A 27,776-nucleotide genomic window follows, 5' to 3' on the forward strand; every position below is an offset into this window, starting at 1 on the left:
AACTCATAAGGGTTACAGTAGCCTAAAATGAATTGAGAAGCTGTCTATATTTTCTCATGATTTAAGACAATTTATGTAATTTAGATTTAGGTGGTAGCTCTCACCTATAAAACGATCAGGGTCTGCAGTCCCTCTACCCCCACAAGGTATTACCCTTTGGTTACCTTTCTGATTTCTTTGTGGTTATTAATCTACTCAGGTTTTTAATCTCTTGTTGAGAAAACTTGGTAATTAATAGTTTTCTAGAAGATCATTTACTTTTTCTGTTCTTTTTAGTTTATTGGCATAAAGTCATGTATAGTATTACTTTTAAGTTTTAAAACCTTGTCTATATCCTAGTTTGTACTCTTTCTTGTTTCTAATTCTGAAGTACTTTTTATGTACTTCCTCAAGTATGTTTATTGTACAATGAATATATTTTAAATTAAACTTGCATTTTAGCACACGGATGGTATTATGAAAAAATCTGAGAATGATTTATCCTACTCTTATGCCAACTGTGGTTCTTCTTGCCTGAAGTGAGTTTTTGAAATGTAAATTGGAAATTCAAAGAGTTGATTATCGTTTTATAACTTTTGCTTCCTCAGTGCTGTTTGTTAGCTTTTTTTTTTTTTTGGCGGTACGCGGGCCTCTCACTGTTGTGGCTTCCCCGTTGCGGAGCACAGCCTCCAGACGTGCAGGCTCAGCGGGCATGGCTCACGGGCCTAGCCGCTCCGCGGCATGTGGGATCTTCCCGGACCGGGACACGAACCCGTGTCCCCTGCATCGGCAGGCGGACTCTCAACCACTGCGCCACCAGGGAAGCCCTGTTTGTTAGCTTTTGAGGACACATCTTGGTTAGACCTGACACACTCATTATCACATGCTTTCACACCACCTACTGTCTCCTCAATTTCATAAGTAGCAGTAGTGTTCTGTCTTATTTGATGCCATTACCATGATACTGTGTATTCTTCTCAACTATGTGCATGGTCTAGACAGAGGAATGTAGAAGCAGGCTTTAGGGTAAACTTCTGGTCTTTTGGGAAACTGTCATATTTAGTAAACCCGTCAACAAGTATTTGAGTGATTCCCGTGTCCAAGATTGCTGTAGGTGTTATGAAGATACAAAAGATTTCTCAGGCATTCCAAATCCACAGCAGTTTGGCTCTGATCAACCTTCCCAGACTCAATGACATTCTCTCATGTGCCCTTTGCTTTAGCACACTACCTACTTCCTATTTTGAACATGCAAGGCACTCTGCTCCCTTAATGACTTTGAAAAGCTATTCCCAATACCCTAAATGACTATTCTCTTGCATACAATTGTCAGAATCCTACCCTTCCTTCAAATTGAAGCTTAAATCCCTTCCCCTTAATAAGCTTTTCCCAAGAACAAGTTATCTCAGACTGATGTGTCCATTTTGAAAGGGTAAGTAGATTTGTAGAACCAGATAATAACTCTAGTAAGGTCTTTGGCAAGCTATGACTGAAAGCTTGGGGAGCAAGATAAGAAGGATAAGCTAGATGATAGTAAAGATAGGAAGATTTATAACTGCTTAATAACTTAGCAGCCTAGAGGGAAATTTCTAATGGCATGGCATAGGGCTCTGTTTTTTTATCTAGTCTTGTTCAACATGTTCATTCATTCAGTTATTTACTCGCCATATGTTTATTGAGTACTGCATGTTGGAAACTGTGCAATATGCTGGGGATATAATGGCAAACAAGGGAGACATAGTTCTACCCGTTACGATATTACAGTCTAAGCATTAGAACAAAGGTATAGGAACTTATGCAAAGCTTAAAAACTTAGAAAGCTAATGAAATGATAGTGTGGAGCTTCTAGAGATGGTGATTACTTTGTATAACAGAATCAGTATATAAGATGGTCTCTGGGGACTGGAAAGGTAGAATATATATTCAGCCCATCTTTAATTTCAAGTTGGAATTTAACTGGGATAAATTAAGTTCCCAAACCAATTGTTTAAGAAGAGGAAGGCTTGACATATGGACACAGCCTGAGTGAAAAAAAGACGTAGAACCTTTAGTCAGTAGTCAAGTCAGTGTTAATAATCAGTGGAATGTGACTCTCAGAAAAAAATCAGGCTCTGTTGACAGACATGTAGTATCTAGAATGAGAAGTAATAGATCTTCCCAGCAGACCCATCTGAATCGCTATGTTCATTTATAAAATCACTCTGTAAGAGGAATTTTGACAATCAGAAATTTGTACTCTAATATTAATGTGATTTGCAAACTTTAAAAAAACTTTCTCAAGGCAGTTTTCCAGGAATTTTTCTATGCTTGATACACTTATAAGAAAACATGAGTAAATTTATCAGTCAACAAGTATTTCATAGAATCTGAGGAAAACAGAATCAGAAGAAATCTTAAAATAGTCATCTGTTGTTTATCATCTACTGTGCTTTCAAGGTCTGAGAGGAAGGGTGAGATAGGCCCCTCCCTACTCCTGAGGGATGGAAGGGAAGCTGTGTGTGTACTGAAGTCTGTACCAGAACTGTGGGGAAGCTCAAGAGCACAAACACTAAGATATAGCTCTAGGTTTTCAAGGAGTATGGAATCTAGTGCTGGAGAGAGGCAGTGAACAGATGATCAGAGCATGATGTGAACTCTAGACAGAGCCATCCTCCCAGGGTTATTGAGGAGGACCACACAACTCAGATAAGGGGTAGCCTTATCAAATATTATCTATTTCTGGACTTCTACTTGAATTCTTCCTCTTCCAAAAAGGAATTTCTGGGTCGTTTTGTACTGGGAAGTACCCTAGTCTTTTCACACTGCAGCCCAAATAGTCTTAAATTTAAAACATATATTCGGTCAGGTCTCCCACTTTAAACTTTATCCCATTACCTTGGGTATAAAACTCCTTAGCCTCATATACTAAGTCTTCATAATCTGACCTCTGTCTACCTTTACGCCCTCATCTCTTGCCTCTCGCATATGAGAGGATGCTCCAGCCTTGCTGGAGCCTTGTGCTCCTGTGCTCCAGCCTTGCTAAAGGCTTGCAGTTCTTGAAAATGTGCAGTCTTTTTCCTCTGTTTTTGTATTTGCTTCTCCTTTTGTCTGAAATATCTTTCTTCTTTTTTACCTAGTTAATTCTACTCTTACTTTTAATATCAGCTTAGTTTTTACTTCTTCCTAGAAGACTTTACTTCCACTTGATACTACCCCTAAAATAGAAGTCCCTCCTTGATGCTCAGCTATTACCCTATATGTACCTCTATCATAGTATTACACTATTATAATTTTTTACACACCCATTTCTCCACAATGTTTGTGCATTTATGAATATAAGATGTACATCTCTGATCTTTGTATTTCCATTACCTAACACAGGGCATGGGCTCACTGTGTTAAGGCATTTAGGCACTTAAGTGTTTGTTGCATGAATATGTAAATAAATTGTCTGTTTCTGGAGAGATAGACTGTCTCCAATGACTTTTCTCTCAACACCAGGCTCAGTATTAGCAACATGGAAAGTGCTCAGTGTGAAGATAGGATGAATGAATAAATTAAAATGTGTGTTGATTATTATCAGATAAAGGATTAGACTGAAGATTTATAAAGTGCAGATATTATCTTGACTAATGTGATAATGTGCTCTGTAAATGAAATAATGAAGAGATGATATTTGAGCTGGCCTTGAAAGCAAGGTAGTCAAGATTTGGATTGGAAGAGAGTATTAGTTTTCTATCGATGGATAATAAATTACCATAAATTTAGTGGCTTAAGACAATACTCATGTATTATTTTGTGGTTTCTTTAGGTCAGAAGTTTGGAGCACTGTGGTGATTCATGACTATTGTGGTGTCTAGATTTATTTGACTAGAATTCTAAAAAAATATATTGAAAATTGTATTTAGTGTGGAAAAAATTATAGGTCATAGCCTTTTCAGTCACCAGAAAAATCCTTTTATCATTGATGGAAGGTATTATAAACATGACTAGAAGTACATATATTTTAACTACCTTTATTTAATTTATTTTTTTAAGTAATTTAATATTTTATTTATTTATTTATTTATTTTTGCTTGGGTTGGGTCTTCGTTGCTGTGCGCAGATTTTCTCTAGCTGCAGTGAGTGAGGGCTACTCTTCCTTGCAGTGCACGGGCTTCTCATTGTGGTGGCTTCTCTTGTTGCGGAGCACGGGCTCTAGGTGCATGGGCTTCAGTAGTTGTGGCACGTGGGCTCAGTAGTTGTGGCTTGCGGGCTGTAGAGCGCAGGCTCAGTAGTTGTGGCACATGGGCTTAGTTACTCCACGGCATGTGGGATCTTCCCGGACCAGGGCTCAAACTCGTGTTCCCTGCATTGGCAGGCGGATTCTTAACCACTGCGCCACCAGGAAAGTCCTGTTAACTACCGTTAGATGTATTACCTAATGAAAGGCATTGTATAGATAATCAAACACTAGCTATTAACACTAGCTATTATTTAGAGCCTAGAGTAAAACATTTCATGTCTATCAATCAGAGATGAAGAAAGGAAAAGTGGTTAGGCCTAGCTATATTATACAACACTAGTCTTTTAAATTATAAGTTTGTAGATTGTGATATTTCTATAGTTGTCTCTAAGGGAATTTAATCGCAGACATGTATTAGAGACTTTGCAATGTAAAGAGAACTTGTTTACTATCTCTCTTAGCCTGTGAGAAGAGAAACCTGGAGTTACTGGACTGTGTTGCTGATAGGACAAAGTCTTTAGTTTTTATATTCTGTTTCCCAGTCTAGAAAGATTGTTGACATGTTGCAACAGGCATAGTGATGTAGGTGATATCAAACTATGGACACAGCTCTATAAGGCAGGCATTCTGGAGGCTGGGCAGGTAAGCTACAATTAGTACTGACCAAATGATGAACAGGGTTACTTGTACTGAGTAGAGATTGGAATTGAGAAGAGCAAGAGTTGAAGCTTAGAAACCAGTTAGGAGGCTACTGGTTAGATAGAAGATGATGGTGGCAGTAGTTATAGAGAGAGGTGAAAAGATTTGAAACAGTTTTAATCAAGTCCTTGTTGCTAAATCTGTAGATACTGTCTAGGCCTCAGGTTACTTGATTTTATGACAGTGATTATTACTTCCTTGAGACATTCTGTTCCTTTGACTGCTGTAACACCACCTCTCCCAGCTGTCCTTCTACTTCTCTGGAATTCTGGGTCAGAATTTTTTGCAGCTTTTATTTCTTTATTTCTAATCCGTTAAAAATTGATTTTCCTCGGAATTCTGTTCTAGGCTCTGTTCTCTCTCATTCTCACAGTCTTCCAGAATGATGTCATTACTTTCGTAGCATTAATAACCATCTGTGTGCTAATGATTGCCATATTTTTATCTCCGGCCAAGATCTGTCTCCTAAGCTCCAGATCCTTGTATCCAACCCATACTCAACACCTCCTCTCGGATGTTGCACAGGCGCCTCAAACTGAAAGCAGAACTTCCTTCTCAAACTGCTCATCCCTGTTCACCCTTTCAATAAATGACATCACCATTTTCCTGGTTCCCCAAGCCATACACCAGTGATCATTTTTTTCTTTTGCAGTACAATTCATACAACATAAAATTAAGAGAATGTAAGTGTATAGTCTGATGAGTTTTGACAGATATACACACCCACATTGTCATCATTCCATGAAGATATGGAACATTTTTCACTCTCCAGAAAGTTCCCTCATACCGCTTTGCCAGCCATTCTTACACCCTTGTCCCCACCCCTGGCTGAGTCAAGCACTTTTCTTATTGCCTCCTTATTTATTAGCTTTTCCTGTTCTTGAACTTCTTATAAATGGAACCATACGGTATACTCTTTTGTTCAGCATACTTCTGAAATTTATCCATATTGTAGTATAGATAGTAGTTTGTTCCTTTTTATTGTTGTGAGTGGTTTTTCTATGAATATACCACAATTTGCTTATGCATTATCTTGTTGATGGACATTTGAGTTGTTTACCCTGTGCTATAGAGTACGTCCTCGTTGTTTTTTTTGTATATAGAGTGTGTATCTCTTAATTCCAAATTTATCCCCTCCCCTTTCATAACCGTAAGTGTGTTTTCTATGTCTTCAAGTCTGTTTCTGTAAATAAGTTCATTTGTATCTTTTTTTTAAGATTCCACACATAAGTGGTATCATATGATATTTGTCTTTCTCTGTCTGATTTACTTCACTTAGTATGATAATCTCTAGGTCCATAGCATTATTCATTCTTTTTTATGGCTGAGAAATTTTCCATTGTATTTATTGTATTTACGTACCACATCTTCTTAATTAAATTAATTAATTTACTTATTTTGGCTGCGTTGGGTCTTTGTTGCTGCACACGGGCCTTCTCTAGTTGCGGGGAGCGGGGGCTGCTCTTCGTTGCGGTGCGCTGGCTTCTCACTGCAGTGGCTTCTCTTGTTGCGCAGCCCAGGCTTTAGGCGTGTGGGCTTCAGTAGTTGTGGCTCGCGGGCTTAGTTGCTCTGTGGCATGTGGGATCTTCCCAGGCCAGTGATTGAATCCGTGTCCCCTGCATTGGCAGGCGGATTCTCAACCACGCGCCACCAGGGAAGTCCCAAACACATCTTCTTAATCCATTCATCTGTCCTAGGTTGCTTCTATGTCTTGGCTATTGTAAGTAGTGCTTCTAAGAATACTGGGGTGCATGTATCTTTTCAAATTTGAATTTTCTCTGGGTATATGCCCAGGAGTGGGATTAGTGGAGCATATGGCAACTCTATTTTTAGTTTTTTAAGGAACCTCCATTACCGTTCTCCATAGTGGCTGCACCAATTTACATTCCCACCAACAGTCTAGGAGGGTTACCTTTTCTCCACAGCATCTCCAGGAGTTGTTTACACTTTTTGACTGTTATAAATAAAGTTGCTAAGAATATCTTTCCAAAAGACTTTTGTGAGGGGTTGGAGGTGGGCTATTTGGATGAAGGTAGTCTAAAGGTACAAACTTTCAGTTAGAAAGATAAATAAATACTAGGGATGTGATGTACAACGTAATTAATATAATGAACACCGCTGTATTATTATATATGGAAGTTGTTAAGAGTAAATCCTAAGAGTTCTCATTGCAAGAAAAAGAATTTTTTTGTTATTCTTTTATCTTGTATCTATATGAGATGATGGATGTTCACCAAACAGTGCTGTATGCCAATTATATTTCAATAAAACTGGAAGAAAAAGAAGTCTCTTGTGGTCACATGCTTTCATTTCTCTTATACCTAAGAGTGGAGCTTCCTGCTCATATGATAAGTGTATATTTAATTTATTAGAAATTACCAGTTTCCAGAGTAGTTATACAATTTTAGAATCCCACCAACAGTGTTTGAAAGTTCCAATTGCTCTACTCCTTGACATCACTTGGTATTGTTTTGTAAATTCTAGCCATTATAGTAGGTTTGTACTGGTGTATCATTTTGATTTTAATTTTTAATTCTTTGATGACTAATGATATTGAGCAGCATTTTATGTGCTTATTAGCCATTCTTGTATCTTCTTTTGTGAAGTGTTTGTTCACATATTTTGCCCTTTTTTATTTATTGGGTTTGGTTTTTATTGTTAAGTTGTAGGAATTCTTTGTACACATTAGAAATACAAGTCCTTTGTCAGATATATATATATATTTTGTCTCACGCTCTGACTAGATTTTTCATTTTCTCAATAATGTCTTTTGATGAGAGTTTTAAATTTTGATAAAGTATGCTATATCAGGGTTTTATTTTATGGATAGTACTTTTTGTGTCCTACTTAGGAAATCTTTACCTAACCCAAGGTCAGGAATATACTTTCCTACATGTTATTTTAGAGGCTTAATAGTTTTAGCTTTTACATTTAAGTCTTTGATCATTTCAAATTGATTTTTATGTATGATGTGAGGTAGAGTTTAAGGTTCATTTTTTTCCCATATTGATATCCAGTTTATTTTAGTGTCGTTTGTTGACAAAGCTTTTCTTTCCCTAATCAAAATATAAATTGATTGAATAGGTCTATGTCTATATCCTGATTTCTGTTTCATCAATCTATTTGTTTAGCCTTATGCAACTACTACTGCTTTATAAACTAGCTTTATGATAAGTCATAAAATCTGGTAGTGTAATTCTCCCAGCTTTGTTCTTTAACGTTTTCTTGGCTATTCTAGGACTTTTCTATTTCCATATCAATTTTCAAGTCAGCTTGTCAATTAAAAAGAAAAGACTGCTAGGCTTTTGATTGGGACTAATTGACTCTAGATAAATTTAGGGGGAGACTTGACTTCTTAACCTCCAATCCATGAAATAGTACATGACTCCATTTGTTTAGGTTTTTAAAAAATTTCTCTCAGCAGTGTTTTCTAGTTTTCAGTGTACAGGTCTTTCTTTCACATCTAGTTATTTGATGATACTATATAAAAATACCAATTGATTTTTGTGAATTAACCTGGAATCTTGCAATGTTGCTAAGTTTATTATTAGTTTGATTATAGATTAAAACATTTTTTTCTATGTACACAGTCATATAGCATCTGTGAGTAGACATTTTTGCTTCTTCCTTTCCTGTATTTATGACTTTTTAAAATTGCCTTATTACAATGGCTTGGATCTTGAGTGCAGTGTTGAATAGAGTAATGAAAGTAGACATCTTTTCTTATTCCTGATCTTAAGTATTACCTGCAGAGTTTTAGTATAAACCCTTTATCAGATTGAGGAACTTCTCCTTTTTCCTTAGCTTGTTGAGAGATTTTTGTTTAAAATCATTAACAGGTATTGAATTTTATCAAATGCTTTTTTGGGGCATCTTTTGAGATAATATGTTTTTTCTCTTTCATTCTGTCACAGTTGATTTTCAAATGTTAAATCAACCTTGTACTCCTCAGGTAAATCCACTTCATCAAGATGTGTTATCTTTTTCATATATTGCTAGATTTGATTTGCTAATTTTATTAATGATTTTTCTATTGTCTGTAATTTGCTTTTCTTGTGATGTTTTGGTATCAAGGTTATTCTGGCCTCTTAAAACAAATTGAAAAGTGTTCCTTCTTCTTTGAAAGGTTTTTGTTAAGACTAGTATTTCACCAGTGAAGCAATCTGAATGTAGTTTTCTGTGTGAGAAGGTTTTTAATTATAAATTTAGCTTCTCTAACTGATAACAACTGTTCAGATTTTCTATTTCATTTGTTTGGTTTGGAAACTTGTGGTTTTTAAGCAACTTAACTATTTCATCTAAGTTGTTAAATTTATTGACATATTGTTCCTAATTTCCCTTAATTCCCTTTAAATGTCCATAGGATCTGTGGTGATGTCTTCTCTTGCGTTCTTGATGTTGGTAATTTTCAGGCATCATTTTTTATATCTCCTCTCTAACTTTTCACATCTACATCATCCTTTCTGTTCCTATTTTAATTTAAGACAATGCCTAAATTTTTGCTAGGACTGTTAAAATAACCTTATACTAGCCTTCCTGTTTACAGTCTTGTTTCTCTGTATCCCAGTCACCTAATTATAGGAAGAAAGTGCATATGTCATTAAATCTTTCTTGGCTTAAAACTTTTTAATGGTTTCCTAATACCTTCAGAATAAAAATCTAAGCTCCTTCATATGGAATACAAACTCATTAATGATAAGGTATCTATTTCTCTCAATAGAATCCTATTTTTTCCTATATATTCTTTTCCCTTTTAATCTCTCCCTGCCAGCCATAGGGAGCTATACTTCACTGACTTTCTAGGTGCTCTAATTTGTCATTCATCATCTTAAAATTGAATGCATTCAGATGTGATATGATCAATACTAAGTAGGCAAAAATTGTTTCCTCACTTCTCCTTTACTGAGATTATTATTAATATCTGATAGGTATGGTCTCAATATTCATTTGACATAACACTTTTTTGTTCAGTGTATCTTTACATTCACAGCAATATCTAGCTGCAAAGCATTATTTTAAACCCACTTTCAATTTTACTGTTATCTCAAAACATATTGATCCAATATGCATGAATTTGCTATAACCAGAATACCTATCAGATAGCTAGTTGATCCTCCCCACACCAGTGATGATGAGTTTTATTTCAGCTTGAGGGTGTTAGTGTTGGTTTTGACTAATCACCCAGATGACTGGATGATTTATGTTTCTTTATAGTACCATTTTATAGTTTGCAAAATCAAGAAACATTCCTCTGAAACTGGCTAGCTGGTTTGGAGGTAAGGCAGTTGTTTCTTTTCTTGTCAGTCCTTCACCTCTTCACCCCCAGGGGAATTAGGATGTCCCATGTTATGTTTAAAAGCCTAAACACTTCAAACTTTTATTCTCCTGTTGAGCTTGAAAGGGGGACGTTATTAGCTCTGTCTTGATGTAGCAGGGGCTCTGAAAGTCTATTTGGATAACACTGAAGATTGGAGGAAATGTGACTCTGTCTGTGTGTTTTAAGCCCCTAAGGTAAGATCAGAAAGCGTCTGGGGCAGTGAGAGCCAAATAGTTGAAGTCATACATTAATTATGGTCATGAATCATTTTTATTTTTAGAGTCTTTACCATTTGACAAGGTTGTTTGCATAGTACTCTAGTGAGTTTTAGGCAGCATTTTCCCTCCTTTCAAAGTAACAGGCTATTTTGTCGATTTCTACTTTGGGTCGATAATGCCTATCAAATTAGAATTCTGATAACATTTTTAGTAGAAACTGCTTGTTTCTTGCCAGAGTGAACGGTCTTTAATTTATGTGATTTTTGTTTCGAATATATTTTGAAATTATAGATATAGAAAACTAGTACGTTAGTCTTTTAGTCTTTCACTGATATCAGTAAAAATAATCAAAATCTTGGGACTGTACTTTTATATGCAGGCATTAGTCGACCTGCAGTCAGCAGTATATATTGAGTGCCTTTGTGTCACATTCTCTGCTAAGTACTGGGAATGTAAATGAAAAAAATGAGTGTTTTTTCTTCTTTTTGCCCAGAAATCTAGTAAAGAAATAGACAAGGGAATAGGCAGTTGCTGTAAAATGTGGTTCTATAATCTTTGTTAGTGTTGTATACATGATGCTGTGGATCTCCATAGGAAGAAGTGCCTCTACCTGTCTGGAACAGTCGGGAAGGCCTTTGAAGAAGAAGGTATGCTTGAGCTGCCTGTTAGTGGGTTTGGGAGTATACTTATCTGTTAAGAGAGAGTGAAGCTTGTAGTCAGATAGAACAGCTCACTGAAAGGTACAGAAGGAAGAAATGGCATGACGTGTTTGGGGAGAGTTGTTAGTAGTTGAGCATTGCTGGAATTGCGCGTGCAAAGTAAGCATATCAGAAACGAGGTGGGGACCACATCACAAAGGTCCTCTCCTTGCTTTTAAATTTCTTTAGCATTACCTTTGTAGGTGAGTATTGCCATCAAGAGAGTGTGTACGAATTCACACCCGGAGCAGGAGGCAGTAGGATGGAGGATAATCTCCTCTATTGGATTCCTTTGGAGTCCTGAGGAAGTTGCAGAAGAACTGCTCTCACGAGTAATCTCATAAGATTTGCTCCTTTTTAGATGACCTAAGAAATCCTCAGTAACTATCAGGCAACTTCTGAAAGTGCAGAATATGTCATGAATATTTTTAGTGCAAGGTGTCGTAATAATAATGTTGGCAGAGGTGTTGATGCCATCAACTCCCTGATAAAATTAACGTCCTCATATATAGGATAACTTTCAGTTTAGGACAGTTGGCCAGTTTTAAAAGTCGGAAGTAAAATTTACATACCGTGAAATACTTAGATTTCAAGTTTAAGTTCTGTGTATCCTCCTGTGCGCCTCACCCCAATCAAGACATGGAACATTTCCATCACCTCAGGTAGTTCCTTAGTTCGCCTTGCTCTCTACCAGTCAGTCCTGCCTCACCCAGGCAGCTAGCCACTCTTGATTTCTGTCACCATACATTGCTTTTACCTGTTCTTGAACTTTGTTTAAATGGAATCATATAGTATGTACTTTTTCGTTCCTGGCTTTTTTCACTCAGCATAATGTTTTTTTGAGATTCATTCATATTGTTGTGTATATCAGTGTTGTGTTCCTTTTTATTGCCGAGTAGAATTTCGCTGTATGAATATGCCACAATTTGCTTATTAATTCTCCTGTTCGATGGACGTTTGGATTGTTTTCTATGAACGTTCTTATACATATCTTCTTGTGGACGTGTTTTTGTATTTCTTGAGTAAATGGTAAGGAGTAGAAATACTGGGTCATAGGTTAGATGTATGTATAACTTTACAAGAAACAGTTTTCCAAAGTGATGATACTGTTTTATACTTTTATCACCGATGCATGCAAGTTTCAGTTGCTGCACATCCTTGCTAGCATCAGGTGTTGTCATTTTAGTTTTAGTTATTCTAACAAGTGTGAAATGCTATCTCATTACGATTTTAATTTTCATTACCATGATGACTAAGATTCTGAGCACCTTTTTCTATGCTTATTGACCTTTCTTATATCTTCTTTTGTGAAGTGTTTCACTCTTTTGCCCATTTTTAATTGGGTTGTCTCTTTGTTACTGGTTTGTATGAGTTCTTTATATACTCCAGGCACAGTACTTTGTCGAATTAATGTTTTACAAATATTTTCTCCCAGTCCATGGACTGCTTTTATATTTTCTTAACAACATCTTTAGATGAAAAGACATTTTTTATTTCGGCAGTGCCTAATTTATCCATTTTTAATTTTAAGGTTAGTGCTTTTTGTGTCTTCTCTAAGAAATCTTTGCCTACCCCAGGGTTGCAAGAGATTCTGTGTTTTCCTCTACAGATTTATGACTCTAGCTTTTATGTTTACTATGATCTCCTTGAATTAATTTTTTTTCTGCTGTGAGGTAGGGAATGAGATTCATTCCCTACCTCACAGCAACTGTGTTTACCCACTGTTCCAGCACCATTTGTTTAAAAAACTTTCCTTTTTCCATTAATTTGCCTAGGTTCCTTTGTCCAAAATCAGTTGGCCATATATGTGTAGGTCTGTTTCTATACTCTTTATTCTGTTCCATTGATCTGTTTTTTGATCCTTATGCCAGTACCAGATTGTTTTGATTACGTAGCTTTATAAAAAAGGAAGTCTTGAAATCTGGCAGATTTAAAGATTGGTTTATCTCTTCTAGATTCTTTGTTTTTCTATGTAATTTATAGTATCAACTTCTTAATTTCTACAAAAAGAAGCACACATACACACAAAAACAAAGCCTGTTGGGATTGGGATTGTGACTGTGAAATTATTGACCCATATATAGAAATATAACTGAGTGTTTGTTGACCTTGTATCCTGTGACATTATTAGTTCTAGTAGTTGTTTTGTGGATTCCTAATGATTTTCTACATGAAAATCATGTTACCTGTGAATAAAGACAATTTGACCATTTTTAGTATGTACATGTATACAAAATATATAAGCTATACTTGAAGACAAAGAGACAAAGAAAAACACAAACCCATAATTAAAGCAAAAAAGAAAACTAGTTAATTTTTTCAATGCTCCTTGTTTCAAAGGGGCTGCTGCTTTAATTCAGTCTTCTTAACTTGGGATTATTGTTAATTTTTTTTTCTTTGTGGATACCCAACAAGTAATAGCCTTCATAGCAGTGGGTTTTTTTGGTGACTTTAGTAACGTAGCTAATTTCTCTGGGCCTCACTTTCCCATCTGTAAAATGATAGGGTTCAATCAGATTATTTTCTAAGGTCTCTTTCAGATTCCTGTGAGTTCTTCATTTTAGCTCTCAATACATCACAGACAGATGGGTATAGAAAGGGTGTTTTAGAACATATCGTGACTCTTGTTATTTCCTTGTTGTAAATATGCTAGAGAATTGTGAAATCATCAGTTGAGTTCATTATTAATTCTCTTTATCCTGGAAACTTTGTCCTCGTTTTGTTCCATTTATGCCTGTGGCTCTGTGTTGAGTTTATAGTTAACTCACTTAAATTTTTCTACAACTTTTATTTCTAGGCTTCATAGAGCCCAGTGTGCAATTAAACAGACTCAGGTAACTGTTCAGAAAATTGGAAAGGAAATTGAAGAAAAACTAAGACTCACATCTACAAGCAATGAGCTGGTAGGTTTTTATATATTAACCTATTTAAATTCGTTGATTTCTAAATGTGATCACCGTATTCTTCTTGTATTTATTTCCCTCTTTTTTCCCCAAAAAAACTTCAGGTAGTTTTTTCTTTCTTTTTATTTTTTCCTCTTAATGTTTCACTGAGACTTCTGTTGGCATTTAAATGTTATAAATAAACTTTCCCATCTGCTAATAGTGTAACATACAAAGTGCCTGCCTTTTTATGCTAGTTGAAACTTTAGATTGCATACAATTACTTAGAAGATAATCAAAATCTATTTTATTAATATCTTATAAATGTAAACTCTAGACATAAACTGTATAGTGAATGAAAAATAGCTGCCAGAAGAAAAACAATAATAAACTGTAGATACTGATCTGCTTTTAAAAGATGAATTTAAAATTATTTGGATTGAATTTAATAGGTTAGTTTATGGACAGTGTTCTCTTTGGGGAAAGATTCTTTTAATGAGGTATTTCCAAAGAAATAGAAATTCCAATCCAAATGGACAGATTTAAGATATTAGTATAATTTTGGGGTTGCTTTATACTCTTCCTAGTGGGGAAAAATATATTAATTTTGGAACGAAGATTCTGTCTTTTTAAGCAGAATAGTGGGTATAACTAATAAATAGAACTTTTCTCAAAATGAAGTCACAGTGCTAATGATAGCTTTTGATGAAATTTGTGCTATAGATAATGATACTTAAAACTCAAATCCTCAAATTAAGTCCGAAGTGAAAAATTTTAAGTATTTGTTTGCACAAACTCGATACCATAGATAGGCAGTATCTTCTAGCTGTCGTTCACAGCACTGTCAACTTGGCAGAAGGTCTTTATGTCTCCAAACAAAAGTTCCATTATCTGTAAGATTTGTCTGAGATAATAATTCAGTGGATGAACTATAGAAAGCAACATTGCAATTAACCTATACAGATTCTCTCTCGTAGAATTTGAAATTAATGGATGATAAAGTATTTAATCTATATAAAACTGCTGACTTTGACCTATAAATGGCAGTGTCATATAGTTCAGTCTAATATGTAAAATGGCTAGTGCTGTACCTGGCACGTAGCAGGCATACAAAATATGGTAGCTGCAATAACTGTGGTAGTGACACTTTTTATTCATATGACTTTTCACACCTATGGAAAATCTTCCACTTTGGAGAAGCTGTTAAACCACCTCCTTTTGTAACTTAGGTCCAGTAAAGGACCAAACTCCAGGCCACAGATATATTGGAGGAGGAGAAAAAATAGCTAATTTTAATCCTTTCTGTAGTGTACAAAAATACCACATTTTTAGAGCCTTTGGGGAGAAACTGCTAGGTTTTTTCTTATTTTCCTCTCTCAAGGCAAGACTGGGAAATTACTTATTTCATTAAGTGACAGCATATGTTTTGTCTCAGTATGGAAAAATGTATGTTTAATCCTATTTTTCTAAAATATAAGTGGTGACACACAGAGCAAGGTGATAGAATGTATGAGTTTAAAGAGGTCAAGTTCAGAGGTTCACTGTGTGTTTTTATGCGGCCTAGTCAACATATAAGAAAATCACTGTATTTTTGAACTGAAAGTGAACCTAGAAATCTAGTTCCCTTATAACCTCACTTAAAACCACACTCCCCTCTCGGTACCTTCTGTCCCCTTCCCTGTTTTGTTTTTCTCCATAGTATTTATTACCCTTTAACATGCTATACACTTCACATATGAATTTTATTTGTCTGTCTCTCTAAACTCTGTGAGGAGAGGGATTTTTGTCTATTTTTTTTTTCCTCATGGCTGTATTTCCCAGTGTCTAGAAAAGTGTTTAACACACAGTAAGAGCTCATTAAATATTTGATGAATTTAAGGATGAATCTAGTGTAATCTCTTTTTAAAATAACAGGAAAATGAGACCTAAAGAAAGTAAGCAACTTTCCCATGATCATTGACAAATAGAGACAGAAATTTTGGTTTCCTTGTCTCCTTTCAGAGGGTAATACCAGGTACTTGTTTGTTATCTACTGTAAGGTTTACCTGTAGGAAATTAGAAACCCTTACTACTATAGTTTTTTCTTCATTCCCTTTCCAAATTGGCCCAATTATACTTCAACCCAAGCATTTTCAATATATAAGAATTAATTTTAGACTAAGTATAAATACAGTCAGAAGGCATATTTGATGTGTAAAGAAATCAGATTACCTTCTAAGATCAAATGTAATTAACTGTTTAGAAGAAATTGGGTTCATACTTGATGACTTTCGAAACTTTGACATCTTCTCGTCAATGTCCAACATAATTTTCTGGCATTATGTTTTTTAGGAAATTTCTGCTGTTGTCATTTTGAATTTTTGCTTAAGTGTTTTGGATTTTGTCAAATTGCCTTTCCTTGTATCTGTTGAGATAATTTTATGTTTTTCTCTTGTATTATGATAGTGAAGTACATTGATTGATTTTTGAATGTTCATCCAACTTAGGATTGCTAGGGAAAGCCCCTCTTGTTCATGATGAATTATTCTTTTTATGTATATTTCTAGATTCAATGTGCTAAAATTTTGTAAAGGATTTTTGCATCTATATTAAGGTGGAATATTGATCTGAAGTTTTGTTTTCTTGCCACCTCGTTGTTTAGTTTTGTTGGGGTAATGTTGGTCACAACTAGTGAATTGGGAAGTGTTTCCTCTGTTTTCTGGAAGAGTAAGTGTAGAATTGGAATTATTTCTTAAAGGTTGGTAGAATTTACCGGTGAAGCCATCTGGGCCTTTGTGGGCCCAGATGTGGAGTCTTCTTTGTGGGCTTTGAGTTAGGAATTCAATTCTTTAATAGTTGAGGTGTTACTGAAGTTAGCTGCTTCTTGAGTAGGCTTTGGTTGCTTGTGTCTTTCAGGGATTTGTGCATTTCATTTAAGAGGTCGGTCTTTTTAATTTTAGCTATTGGGTATATAGTGCTTCCTTAGTTTGGTTTTATAATTGTATTTCTATTATAATTTTTCATATCTTTATTGGTTATCTTTTAAGAGGTGTAATTTTAAATATTTTTGCCCATTAGGAAAAGAAAAACTCTATTTAGATTTACAGAAAACTTGTAAAGATTGTTCAGAAAGGTTCCATACACCTTTCATCCAGTTTCTTTTAATGTTAACTTCTTGTATAGCCATGTTACATTTGACATGGTACATACAACTTGGTATATCATCAAACCAGGAAATTAACATTGATACATTACTATTAGCTGTGGATTTTATTCAGGTTTCACCAGTGTTTCCACTATGTCATTTTTATTTTACAACAGTTTTAGATTTATAGAATTATTACAAAGATAGTACAGAGAGTTACCCTGTAAACCCCACATCCAGTTTCTCCCATTATTAACATCTTACCTTAGTATGGTACATTTGTCGTAATTATTGAACCTGTATTGATAAGTCATCATTAACTAAAGTCCATGCTTTATTCACATTTCCTTAATTTTTATCTAATGTCCCTTTTCTGTTCCAGGATCTCATCCAGGAAACCATACTGCTTTTAGTAGCTATGCTTCCTTAGACTTTCTTGGTTGTGAAAATTCCTCAGACTTTGATTTTTTTGATGACTTTGACAGTTTTAAGGATTACTGGGTCAGCTGTTTTATATAATATCCCTTGATTGGTGTTTGTCTGATGTTTTGTTGTGATTAGACTGGATTCTAATATCTTTTTTTCTTCCAGTATCCAGTCTAGGACACCACACTGGCTTTAGTCATCATGACTTCCTAGGCTTCTCTGATCTTTGACAGTTTTTCATTCTTTCCTATTTTTAAATCACCATGACGAATCACTGTTGATAGTAACCTTGATCACTGGGTTAAGGTGATGTCTCCCAGGTTTATGCACTCTAGAGTTCCCTTTCCCTGCTCAATTTTTTGAAAGCCAGATTCTAAGCCCAGCCTCCACTCCAGAAGAGGGGACTGAAGCTCCACCTCCTGGAAGGGAGACTATCTACACACATTATTTGGGTACTTTGTGAGGAAGATTTGTCCCTTCTTCCCTCCACGCATTTATTTATTCAGTCGTTTAATTATCAGTATGGATTTGTATCTATTTATTTTATACTTTAGGTTACAATCTGATACGATGTTCTTTATTTCCTTGCTTCAACTGTGGCATTGAGAGCTCTCTCAGGATGGGTTCTGTGTCCTTTTGACATGCCCTCATCTCCTTTTTGTTCGTTTGTTTTTTAAAGCAAGTTCTTAATTTCTGGCACTATGTGATCTGGACTCATCAGGTATTTTCCCTGTCTCAGCCCTAGAATCAGCCATTTCTCCTAGGAATCCTGTTCCTTTCATTGAACAATGGAATTTAGAAACAAGATCTGGGCACTAGGTGTGCTTGTTGCTTCTGAGTTGTAAGTGCTTCTAAGCCCTCTCAGTGGACAGAGCTGGTATATACAGGTATCCGTCTCGCTATGTATTAAACTTAACATACATTTATTTATCTATTTTTTGCTGCATTGGCTCTTCGTTGCTGTGCGTGGGCTTGCTCTGGTTGCGGCGAGCGAGGGCTACTCTTCGTTGTGGTGCATGGGCTTCTCATTGCGGTGGCTTCTGTTGTTTCGGAGCACCGGCTCTAGGTGCACGGGCTCAGTAGTTGCAGCATGTGGGCTCAGTAGTTGTGGTTTGCGGGCTCTAGAGTGAAGGCTCAGTAGTTGTGGCACACGGGCTTAGCTGCTCCACGGCATGTGGGATCTTCCCGGACCAGGGCTCGAACCTGTGTCCCCTGCATTGGCAGGCGGATTCTTAACCACTGCGCCACCAGGGAAGTCCCTTCCCTCATTTTTAAATGGGACTTTTGTCTTCTCATACTGTGGTTAAAGACTGTGTGGGCATGCGTGTGTGTGTGTGTGTGTGTGTGTGTGTGTGTGTGTGCACGCATTTCTGGATACAAGTCCTTTTTCTGATATGTGTTTTGGCAGTATTTTCTTCCAGTCTGTGTCTTGCCTTTTTGTGTTCTTAGTGATGCTTTCTAAAGAGCAAAAGTTTCAAAGTTTGATGAAATCCAGTGTATTTTTTTAATTTATTTTATGGTTAGGGCTTTTTGTGTTCTTTCTAAGAAATCTGTGCCTAACCCAAAGTCACGTAAGTTTTCTTCTGTGTTTTGTTTTAGAAATTTTATAGTTTTGGGCTTTACATTTAGATCTATGATCCATCTCAAGTTTTTTTATAAGTGAGGTAACAAACTCCCTTATTATTATAGCTTTGCTGTCTTAAAACCAGATGGAGTAAGTTCTCCAGCTTTGTTCTTTTAAAAAATTCCTGTGGGTTTCTAGGTTCTTTGTATTTACAAGTGAATTTGAGAATGAATTTATCAGTTTCTACCAAAAAAAAAAAAGCCTGCTGGAATTTTGATTAGGATTTATAGATCAATTTGTGGAGAATTGCAGTCTTAACTATATCAAGTTCTCCAATCCATGAACATGGCATATGTCTCCCTTTTTTTCTAATAAATTTATTTATTTTTATTTATTTATTTTTGGCCACGTTGGGTCTTTGTTGCTGCACATGGGCTTTCTCTAGCTGTGCAGAGCAGGGGCCGCTCTTCATTGTGGTGCGTGGGCTTCTCCCGTTGGGGAGCATGGACTCTAGGTGTGCGTGCTCAGTAGTTGTGGCATGTGGGCTCAGTAGTTGTGGCATGTGGGCTCAGTAGTTGTGGCTCGCGGGCTTTAGAGCATGGGCTCAGTAGTTGTGGCTCACGGACTTAGCTGCTCCGCAACATGTGGGATCCTCCCGGACCAGGGCTCGAACCCATGCCCCCTGCATTGGCAGGCAGATTCTTAACCACTGTACGACCAGGGAAGTCCCGGCATATGTCTCTTTTATTTTGATTTTTTTCCTTAATTATCTCAATAATATCTTATAGCTTTCAATGTAGAGGTTCTGGGCATCTTTTATTAGTGTTACTCCTAAGTATTTTATGGGAGGCTTGTTTGTTTTGGGCATTATTGCAAATGGGATTGTTTTTGAAATTTTATTTCTCATTTGTTTCCTGCAAGTATATAAGAATACAATTCATTTTAATTTAGTAATCTTGCATCTTGCCATCTTGTTATATTAACTTTTAAATTCTAGTAGTTATTTTGTAGATTTCTTGGGATTTTCTGTATAAACAATTGTACCTGCAAACTTGGAATGCTCTATGCGCTTTAATTTTTCTGCCTTATTTCAGTAGCTAGGGCATACAGTACAATGTTGAATGAAAGTGATAAACATGGAAATCCTTTACTTGTTCCTGATCATAAGGGGAAATCATTCATCCTTTCTCCATTAAATATAATGTTAGCAATGCCTTTTATTGGCTTTAGGAAGTTGCCTCTTATTCCTAGTTTCTGAATTTTATCGTGAATGGATGTTGAATTTTGTCAAATGCTTTTTCTGCATTTATTGAAATAAATGATCATGGCATTTTCTTCTTGATTCTGTTACTACGGTGAACTACATTGATTTAATTTCAAGTGTTTAACATTGCGTTTATGGAATAAACTAATGGCTACAATATAGAGTACAATCTTTTTTATACTTTGCTAGTTATGATCTGGTAATAATTTAAGAGTTTTTGTGCCTATATTTATTAGGGGTATTGGGAAGCAGTGTTTTAAATTACTTTGTTAGATTGGTATTAGGATTATGGTAGACTGGTAAAAGTAGTTGGGCAGTGTTCCTTTTGCCTGCTCCACCCTGACTAGAAGCGGAAGCCTCCTGGCTTTTTAACATTTTCAAATAGTCTGCCGAGATTTCATGTCTTTTTATTCATTATGAGAATATTTAACTTTTTTTCACTTAGCGTATTTGTAATAGTGACTTTCTTTGATAATTTTAACATCTGGGTCATCTCAGAGTTGGCATATGTTGATTGTCTTTTCCCTAGAGAGTGAATCACATTTTCCTGGTTCTTCGTATATTGGGTAATATTGCAGAGTACCCTGGACATTGTGAGTGTAATTTTGTGGAATCTCTGGAGTTTGTTGCTTTGTTCCAAAGAATATTGATGTTCTAATTCTAGCGGGTAGTTAACTTGGTTAGGCTCAAACTGTCATGCCTGCAATGGACATTGCCTCCGATTTCAGGTCATTACTCTCATCCTTAGGCACAGCTGCTCTCTGTTTGCCTCGTGCAGATATGACTTAGGATTCAGAAACTCAGATTGAATTTAAACAGAATTTGGGGTGCCCCATTCTCTGGCTTCCTCCATTCTGGTGGCCTTGATTGCCTAATCTCTTTTCCCTGGTTGCTCCTGCCAGAAAGATAGTTGTCTGTCTGTTGGTGTTTAACCATAGATGCCCTCAGGGCGAAGTCACAGAAAAGGGGAATTTCACTCCTCCTGTTGGTTGTTTGCGCCAGGTTCTGAGTTTACCCCCAAATCTGCCTGCCATTGATCAATTTTTAGAACCCTCATGTAGTAGCTTTTTGTATCTGATCTAGAGTCTATAGCTGTTATTTATGGAAGGACCAGTTTGATAGGTACTTATTCTCTATATCAAACACAAAACTCCTGTATGTTTTATTATTACATATATTTTTGCTTTATCTCCCTAGCTGGACCTGGGTTCTAGGCCTGATATTGCCACTGAGTCTATGAAATTAATGGATTGGATTAAATATTTTCTAAGGAAAATTTTGCCCTTTCTTAATGGCTGAGCAGGTATAGGTACAATAGAAACAATCTGTAAATGACATTTTAAAGCAAATTTGTTAACTTATAGGACAACTGCCATAGTTCTAAAACTTTTTTTCAGATTGTTAATTATTTCCATTTTTGGTGGGAAAACTAGTATAGATGAATAATGCCCTAAACCACTCAAGACCCCTTTATACTCTAAATATTGTAAAGATCTCAAAGAATTTAGGGTATATCTATTGATAATGCCTAGGTTAATAAAAGACAGATGAACCCTCACATTTACTTCTGCAATCAATCTGTTGTGATATCACAGATCTTATAGACTGAAAAACTCCACTATACAGTTATGAGAAAATGAGAGTGAAAAAGGGAGATAGCAGCTTAGTATTATTATGAAAGTATTTTTGATCTCACAGACCGAAATGGTGTTAGGAATCCTCATGGTTTCCTGAACCATGCTTTGATAGCTTTTGCCTAAAAAGCCCTTTTGGCTCCAGCATAATATACAAGAAGAAAATTGTTTAATAGGTCATTTACAGATTGGTGTGTCTTACTGAAAAGAATCTTTAGCATTGTCCATCACTGTCTTTGTAAAGATGCATAAAAAGGAGTAGGCTTGCAAAGAGATGAATGTATCTGTGATTTTCAGATCATAGACAGTGTTGTATAAAAACACTAAAATCCAATCAAAAGTGATCCTTTGGAGATGTACATATGACATTAACTATACTTGGAGTAAACAGGTAAGTAGAATGTAGAAACCATTAGAAGATATTATACTTATGGAATATTAAGATCTTTGAGTACTTAGATTCATTTGAAAGGAAGCAGAACCAGATTCCACTTGGTCAGGGTTTGTTTACTCATCAGAAATTAGAGCCAGCAATCCTGGTTTTGAATGACTTGATTTATTTCTGTAAATAGGCCAGTTTTTGCACATGGACCATAACACAAACACACTGTACACACATCTTCCTGTATTAGTTTAGTGTTTAGACTAAATTGTACCCTTAGTTCTTTGATTCTAGTAAACATAACCCAATTTGAGCATGTACCCTGGAATAGAGCAGATTAACCCCCCTACCTATGCATATCCCTGTGTTCTTCGAAGAGTTGTTTTTCTTTTCTATTTTTTTTCCTCTACCAAGGTAGAATCTAGTTTACATATTTTTTGGAGAAATTCGAGTTAAGGAAATTGAACACATCTCTTTGTGGAAAAAGACTGCTTCCTAAGAATTTGTATATTTTTTCCGTCAGTGATGTAAAAACACTGATCACACTACTGGATTACCGAAGAACCCCAAATTGTTTCCTCATTCCTCTTTCTTTCATGATAAGCAGCCTCACTGACTTTTGGTCTTTGTTTTTACAGGGAGTTGGCGGGGCAAAATGGCTTTTGTCTCCACTGGACCCAAGCTCTTAGAAAACAGAAACTGTTTCTCATTTATTTAGAAGCACATAGTAGGCCCTTCATAAATATTTGATTCATTCAGAAAAAAATTGCTTAGGAGTGTTTTATATTTCATAGAGTTTTCCAGTCAAATATAATAATGATGATTGGAAATAAGCTTTACTGCTTGAATGTCTTTAACAGATGATCATACCATCTGTTCAGAATCAGTATTTCAGAGATGAGGAAGAAAGCACTTTGGGTGAGAAACAATAGCTGTAAAGTACTTTCCACACAACTGCCAAAAGTCATTTTCCATGCCCATTGCCTCAACAAGGCCATACCATTACTCATCTCACTGAGTACCCATGCTTCCTCATTGTCTGTGAATCAAATAGAGGTGCTGAGTTTTTTCTTTTAAAGTTTTCCACCAGCTCATCCCAGGGCTTAATAACCTATTCAGTTTACTTAATGAATGTTTTTTTTCTCCCCATTAAAATTTTACTTAGTATATGTCTTAAGAAGGAGGCTGTTTGGTTAAGATTTTTGTCATGGAAAATGATGGAAAGCATATTATTGACACTATTGATAAAGACTAGGCGAAAAGGGTACATACCTTCATAGTGCAGTAATTGTGTGTGAATGCAAACACATGCAGGCACATATATGTTCATTGTGGGGGTAGGATTTCAGATTTTATCTGGAGGCAAATTGTGGCAAGGTATTTGGATTAAAAAGGGAGTCAGAGTAAAGTTTAAACCATGGCTTTGTAGGTTGAAGTAGGAAATATTTTTATGGAAAGATAAGTTAACAAACTTATTTGGTAAACTTAAATGTATCTTTGGTAGAACATGTCTGGGATTTGTTTTATTAAATGAACATTCAGTAAAATTGACTTTTTTGAGGTACAGTTCTGTCACTTTTTAAAAAATGAACTTTGTGTTTTAGAGTAGTTTTAGGTTTACAGAAAAATTGTGCAGAAAGTACAGAAAGGCCCCCCCCATTTCTTTTGTTATTAACATCTTATATTAGAGTGACACATTTGTTACTATTGTTGAATCAATATTAATACAATATTATTAACTAAAGTCTGTAGTTTACCTTCGGGTTCACTCTTTGTGTTGTATAGTTCTATGAGTTTTGACGAAGGCACAGTGTCACGTATCCACCGTTACAGTGTCATACAGAATCGTTTCACTGGCCTAAAAATCCTCCATGCTTCACCTATTTATACTTTTTTCCCTCCCTCAGAACACCTGGCAACCACTGAACTTTTTACTGTCTCCACAGTTTTGCCTTTTTCAGAATGTAACAGTGTTGGAGTCATACAGCATGTAGCTTTCTCAGATTGGCTTCTTTTACTTAGCTATATGCATTTAAGGTTCCCTCATGTCTTTTTAATAGCTTTTCATAGCTCGTTTCTTTTTATTGCTGAATAGTGCTCCATTGTTATTGGATATGCCACAGTTTATCTTTTGACCTATTGAGGTACATTTTGGTTGCTTCCACGTTTCGGCAATTATGAATACAGCTGCTATAGGCATTTATGTGTAGGTTTCTGTGTGAACACAAGTTTTCAGCTCATCTGGGTAGATATCTAGGAGCACAATTGCTCGATCATATAGTAAACCTATGTTTAGTTTGGTGAGAAACTGCCAGACCATCCTCTAAAATGGCTATACCATTTTGCATTGCCGTCAACAATGAATGAAAGTTCCTGTTGCTCCACATCCTTGCCAACATTTAGTATTGCCATTGTTTTGGATTTAAACTATTCTGATAGGTGTGTAGTGGTAATCTAATTGTTTTTCATTTTTTAAATTTATTTTATTTTATTTTTTGGCTGCGTTGGGTCTTCGTTGCTGCTCACAGGCTTTCTCTAGTTGTAGCGAGCGGGGGCTACTCTTCGTTGTGGTGCGCAGGCTACTCTTTGTCGCGGTGCATGGGCTTCTCATTGTGGGGGCTTCTCTTGTTGTGGAGCACGGGCTCTAGGCACGCTGGCTTCAGTAGTTGCAGCACGCGGGCTCAGTGTTGTGGCTCACGGGCTCTAGAGCACAGGCTCAGTAGTTGTGGCTCACGGGCTTAGTTGTTCCACGGCATGTGGGATCTTCCCGGACCAGGGCTCGAACCCATGTCCCCTGCATTGGCAGGCAGATTCTTAACCACTGCGCCACCAGGGAAGCCCCTATCTAATTGTTTTAATTGCAATTCCCTGATGACTTGTGATATTGAGAATCTTTTCATATGCTTATATGCTTATTTTCATATGATAATCTCTGTATCTTCTTTGGTAAGGTGACAGTTCAGATCGTTTGCCCATTTTTTAATTGGGTTGTTTATATTTCAATTGTTGAGTTTTTAGAATTCTTTGCATATTTTGTATTCTATTCTTTATCAGATAAGTGGTTTTCAAATATTTTCTCCCAGTCTGTGGCTTGTCTTTTCATTCTATTAATAGTCATTTTTGCAGAGCAGAAGTCTTAATTTTAATGAAGTCCAACTTAACAGTTTCTTCTTTCATGGCTCATGTGTTTGGTGTTGTATGTAAAAAGTCATCTCCAAGCCTAAGGTCACCTAGGTTTTCTCCACTGTTATCCTCTAAAAGGTGAATAGTAATTATTATTTCACATTTAGATCTGTGATTGATTTTGAGTTAATTTTTGTGAAAGATATAGGTCTATATCTAAATTTTTTTTTGTTGTTTGTTTGTATGTGGGTGTCCAGTGGTTCCAGCACCATTTGGTGAAAAAGACTATCCTTTCTCCATTGAATTGCTTTTATTCCTTTGTCAAAGATTAGTTGACCATATTTGTGTGTTTCTATTTCTGGGCTCTATATTCTGTTCCACTGATTTGTTTGTCTATTCTTTTGCCCATACCACATTATCCTGATTACTGTAGTTTTATGGTAAGTCTTGACAGAAGATAGTGTCAGTCTTCCAACTTCGTTCTTCTCCAGTATTTTGTTGGTGATTCTGGGTTTTTTGCTTTTCTCTATAAACTTTAGAATCACTTTGTTGATATCCACAAAATAATTTGCTGGGATGTCACTTAATCTATAGGTCAAGTTGGGAAAAATTGATATCATAATAGTGTCTTCCTATCCCTGAACATGGACAGTTTCTCCACTTATTTGGGTCTCCTTTGATTTCTTTCATTGGAGTTTTGTAGTTTTCTTCATATAGATCTTCTACATAATTTGTTAGATTTGTACCTAAGTATTTTATTTTTTAATACTAATATAATTGATGTTATGTTTTTAATTTCAAATTCCCATTATTCCTTGTTACATAAGAAAGCAGTTGACTTTTGTGTATTAACCCTGTATCATGCAACCTTGCTATAATCACTTGTTAGTTTCAGGAGGTTTGGGGTTGGTTTTTTGTTTTTGTTTTGTCAATTCTTTGGGATTTTCTACATAGACAATCATATCATCTGTAAACAAAGATGACTTCATTTATTTCTTTCCAAGTATACATAGCTTTTATTTCCTTTTTTTGCCTTATTGTATAGCTAGGACTTTCAGTACATGTTTAAGAGAGTGGTGAAAGGGGACATCCTGTGTTGTTCTCCAACATAGGGAGAAAGCATCTGGGTTTTCACCATTAAGTATTTTGGCAAATATTAGTAGGTTTCTTGGCAAGTATTCTTTACCAAATTGATGAAGTTTTCCTTTATTTCTAGTTGAATGTCACATGCTTTTTCAGCACCCATTGATATGGTTATTTTTTTGTTATGTTATGTTATGATTATTTTTTTTCTTTAGCCTGGTTGATGTGGTGAAATCCATTAATTGATTATTGAAAGTTAAACCTGTCTTGCATACCTGGAGTATAGTTCATTTGGCCATGGTGTATAATTCTTCTTATATGTTGATGGATTTGATTTGCTAATATTTTGTTGGGGATTTTGTACCTATGTTTATGAGAAATACTGGTCTGTAATTTTCCTTTCTAGTGATGGCTTTGGTTTTGGTGTGAGGATGATGCTGGCCTCATAGAATGAGTTAGGAAGTTCTTCTGTATTTTGGAAGAGATTTTCAAAAACTGATATAATGTCTTATTTAAATGTTCGGTAAAATTTACCAGTGAAGCCATCTGGATTGGTACTTTCTGTTTTGGAAGATAATTAATTATTGATTTAATTTCTTATATATATATATATATATATATATATATAGGCCTATTCAGATTGTCAGTTTCTCCTAGTGTGAGTTTTGGTAGATTGTCTTTCAAGGAATTGATCCATTTCATCTAAGTTACCAAATTTATGGGCATAGAGTTGTTTATAGTATTTTTAATTATTCTTTTAATGTCCATGAGATCAGTTGTGATGGCTCCTCTTTCATTCTTCATATTAGTAATTTCTGTCTTTTCTTGGTTAGCCTGGCTAGAATTTTATCAATCTTACTGACCTTTTCAAAAACACAGCTTTTGGTTTTGTTTACTTTGTGGTTTTTTCCATTTAATTTATTCTTTTTGGAGTTCACTAACTTCTTGAATCTGTAGATTTATTTCTTTTGCCTAATTTGGGAAGTTTTTAGCCATTATTTACTACAAGTACTTTTCATTCCTGCCCACTTTCTCCTTTCGTCCTGGTACTTGATACAAGTGCTAGATCTTTTGCTATCATTCCACGGATTTCTGAGGCTCTGTTCATTTTTATCTCTGTTGTTTAAATTGGGTAGTTTCTATTGTTTGATCTTCCAGATTAAAGATTCTTTTCTCTAT

General features: G+C 35.8%; 1 protein-coding gene across 9 annotated transcripts in view; it reads left to right on the forward strand.

Annotated features, from left to right (window-relative positions):
* Positions 1-27,776, forward strand: part of UVRAG (UV radiation resistance associated) — a 373,872-nt gene that overhangs the window by 174,072 nt on the left and 172,024 nt on the right. For all 9 annotated transcript variants that reach the window (XM_049714244.1, XM_049714243.1, XM_049714245.1 and 6 more), the window contains one exon: positions 13,913-14,018. In XM_049714244.1, the coding sequence (XP_049570201.1) occupies positions 13,913-14,018 (106 nt within the window). The remainder of the gene's footprint in view (positions 1-13,912; positions 14,019-27,776) is intronic.

Source organism: Orcinus orca, chromosome 8, assembly GCF_937001465.1.
Source record: "Orcinus orca chromosome 8, mOrcOrc1.1, whole genome shotgun sequence".
NCBI lineage: Eukaryota > Metazoa > Chordata > Mammalia > Artiodactyla > Delphinidae > Orcinus > Orcinus orca.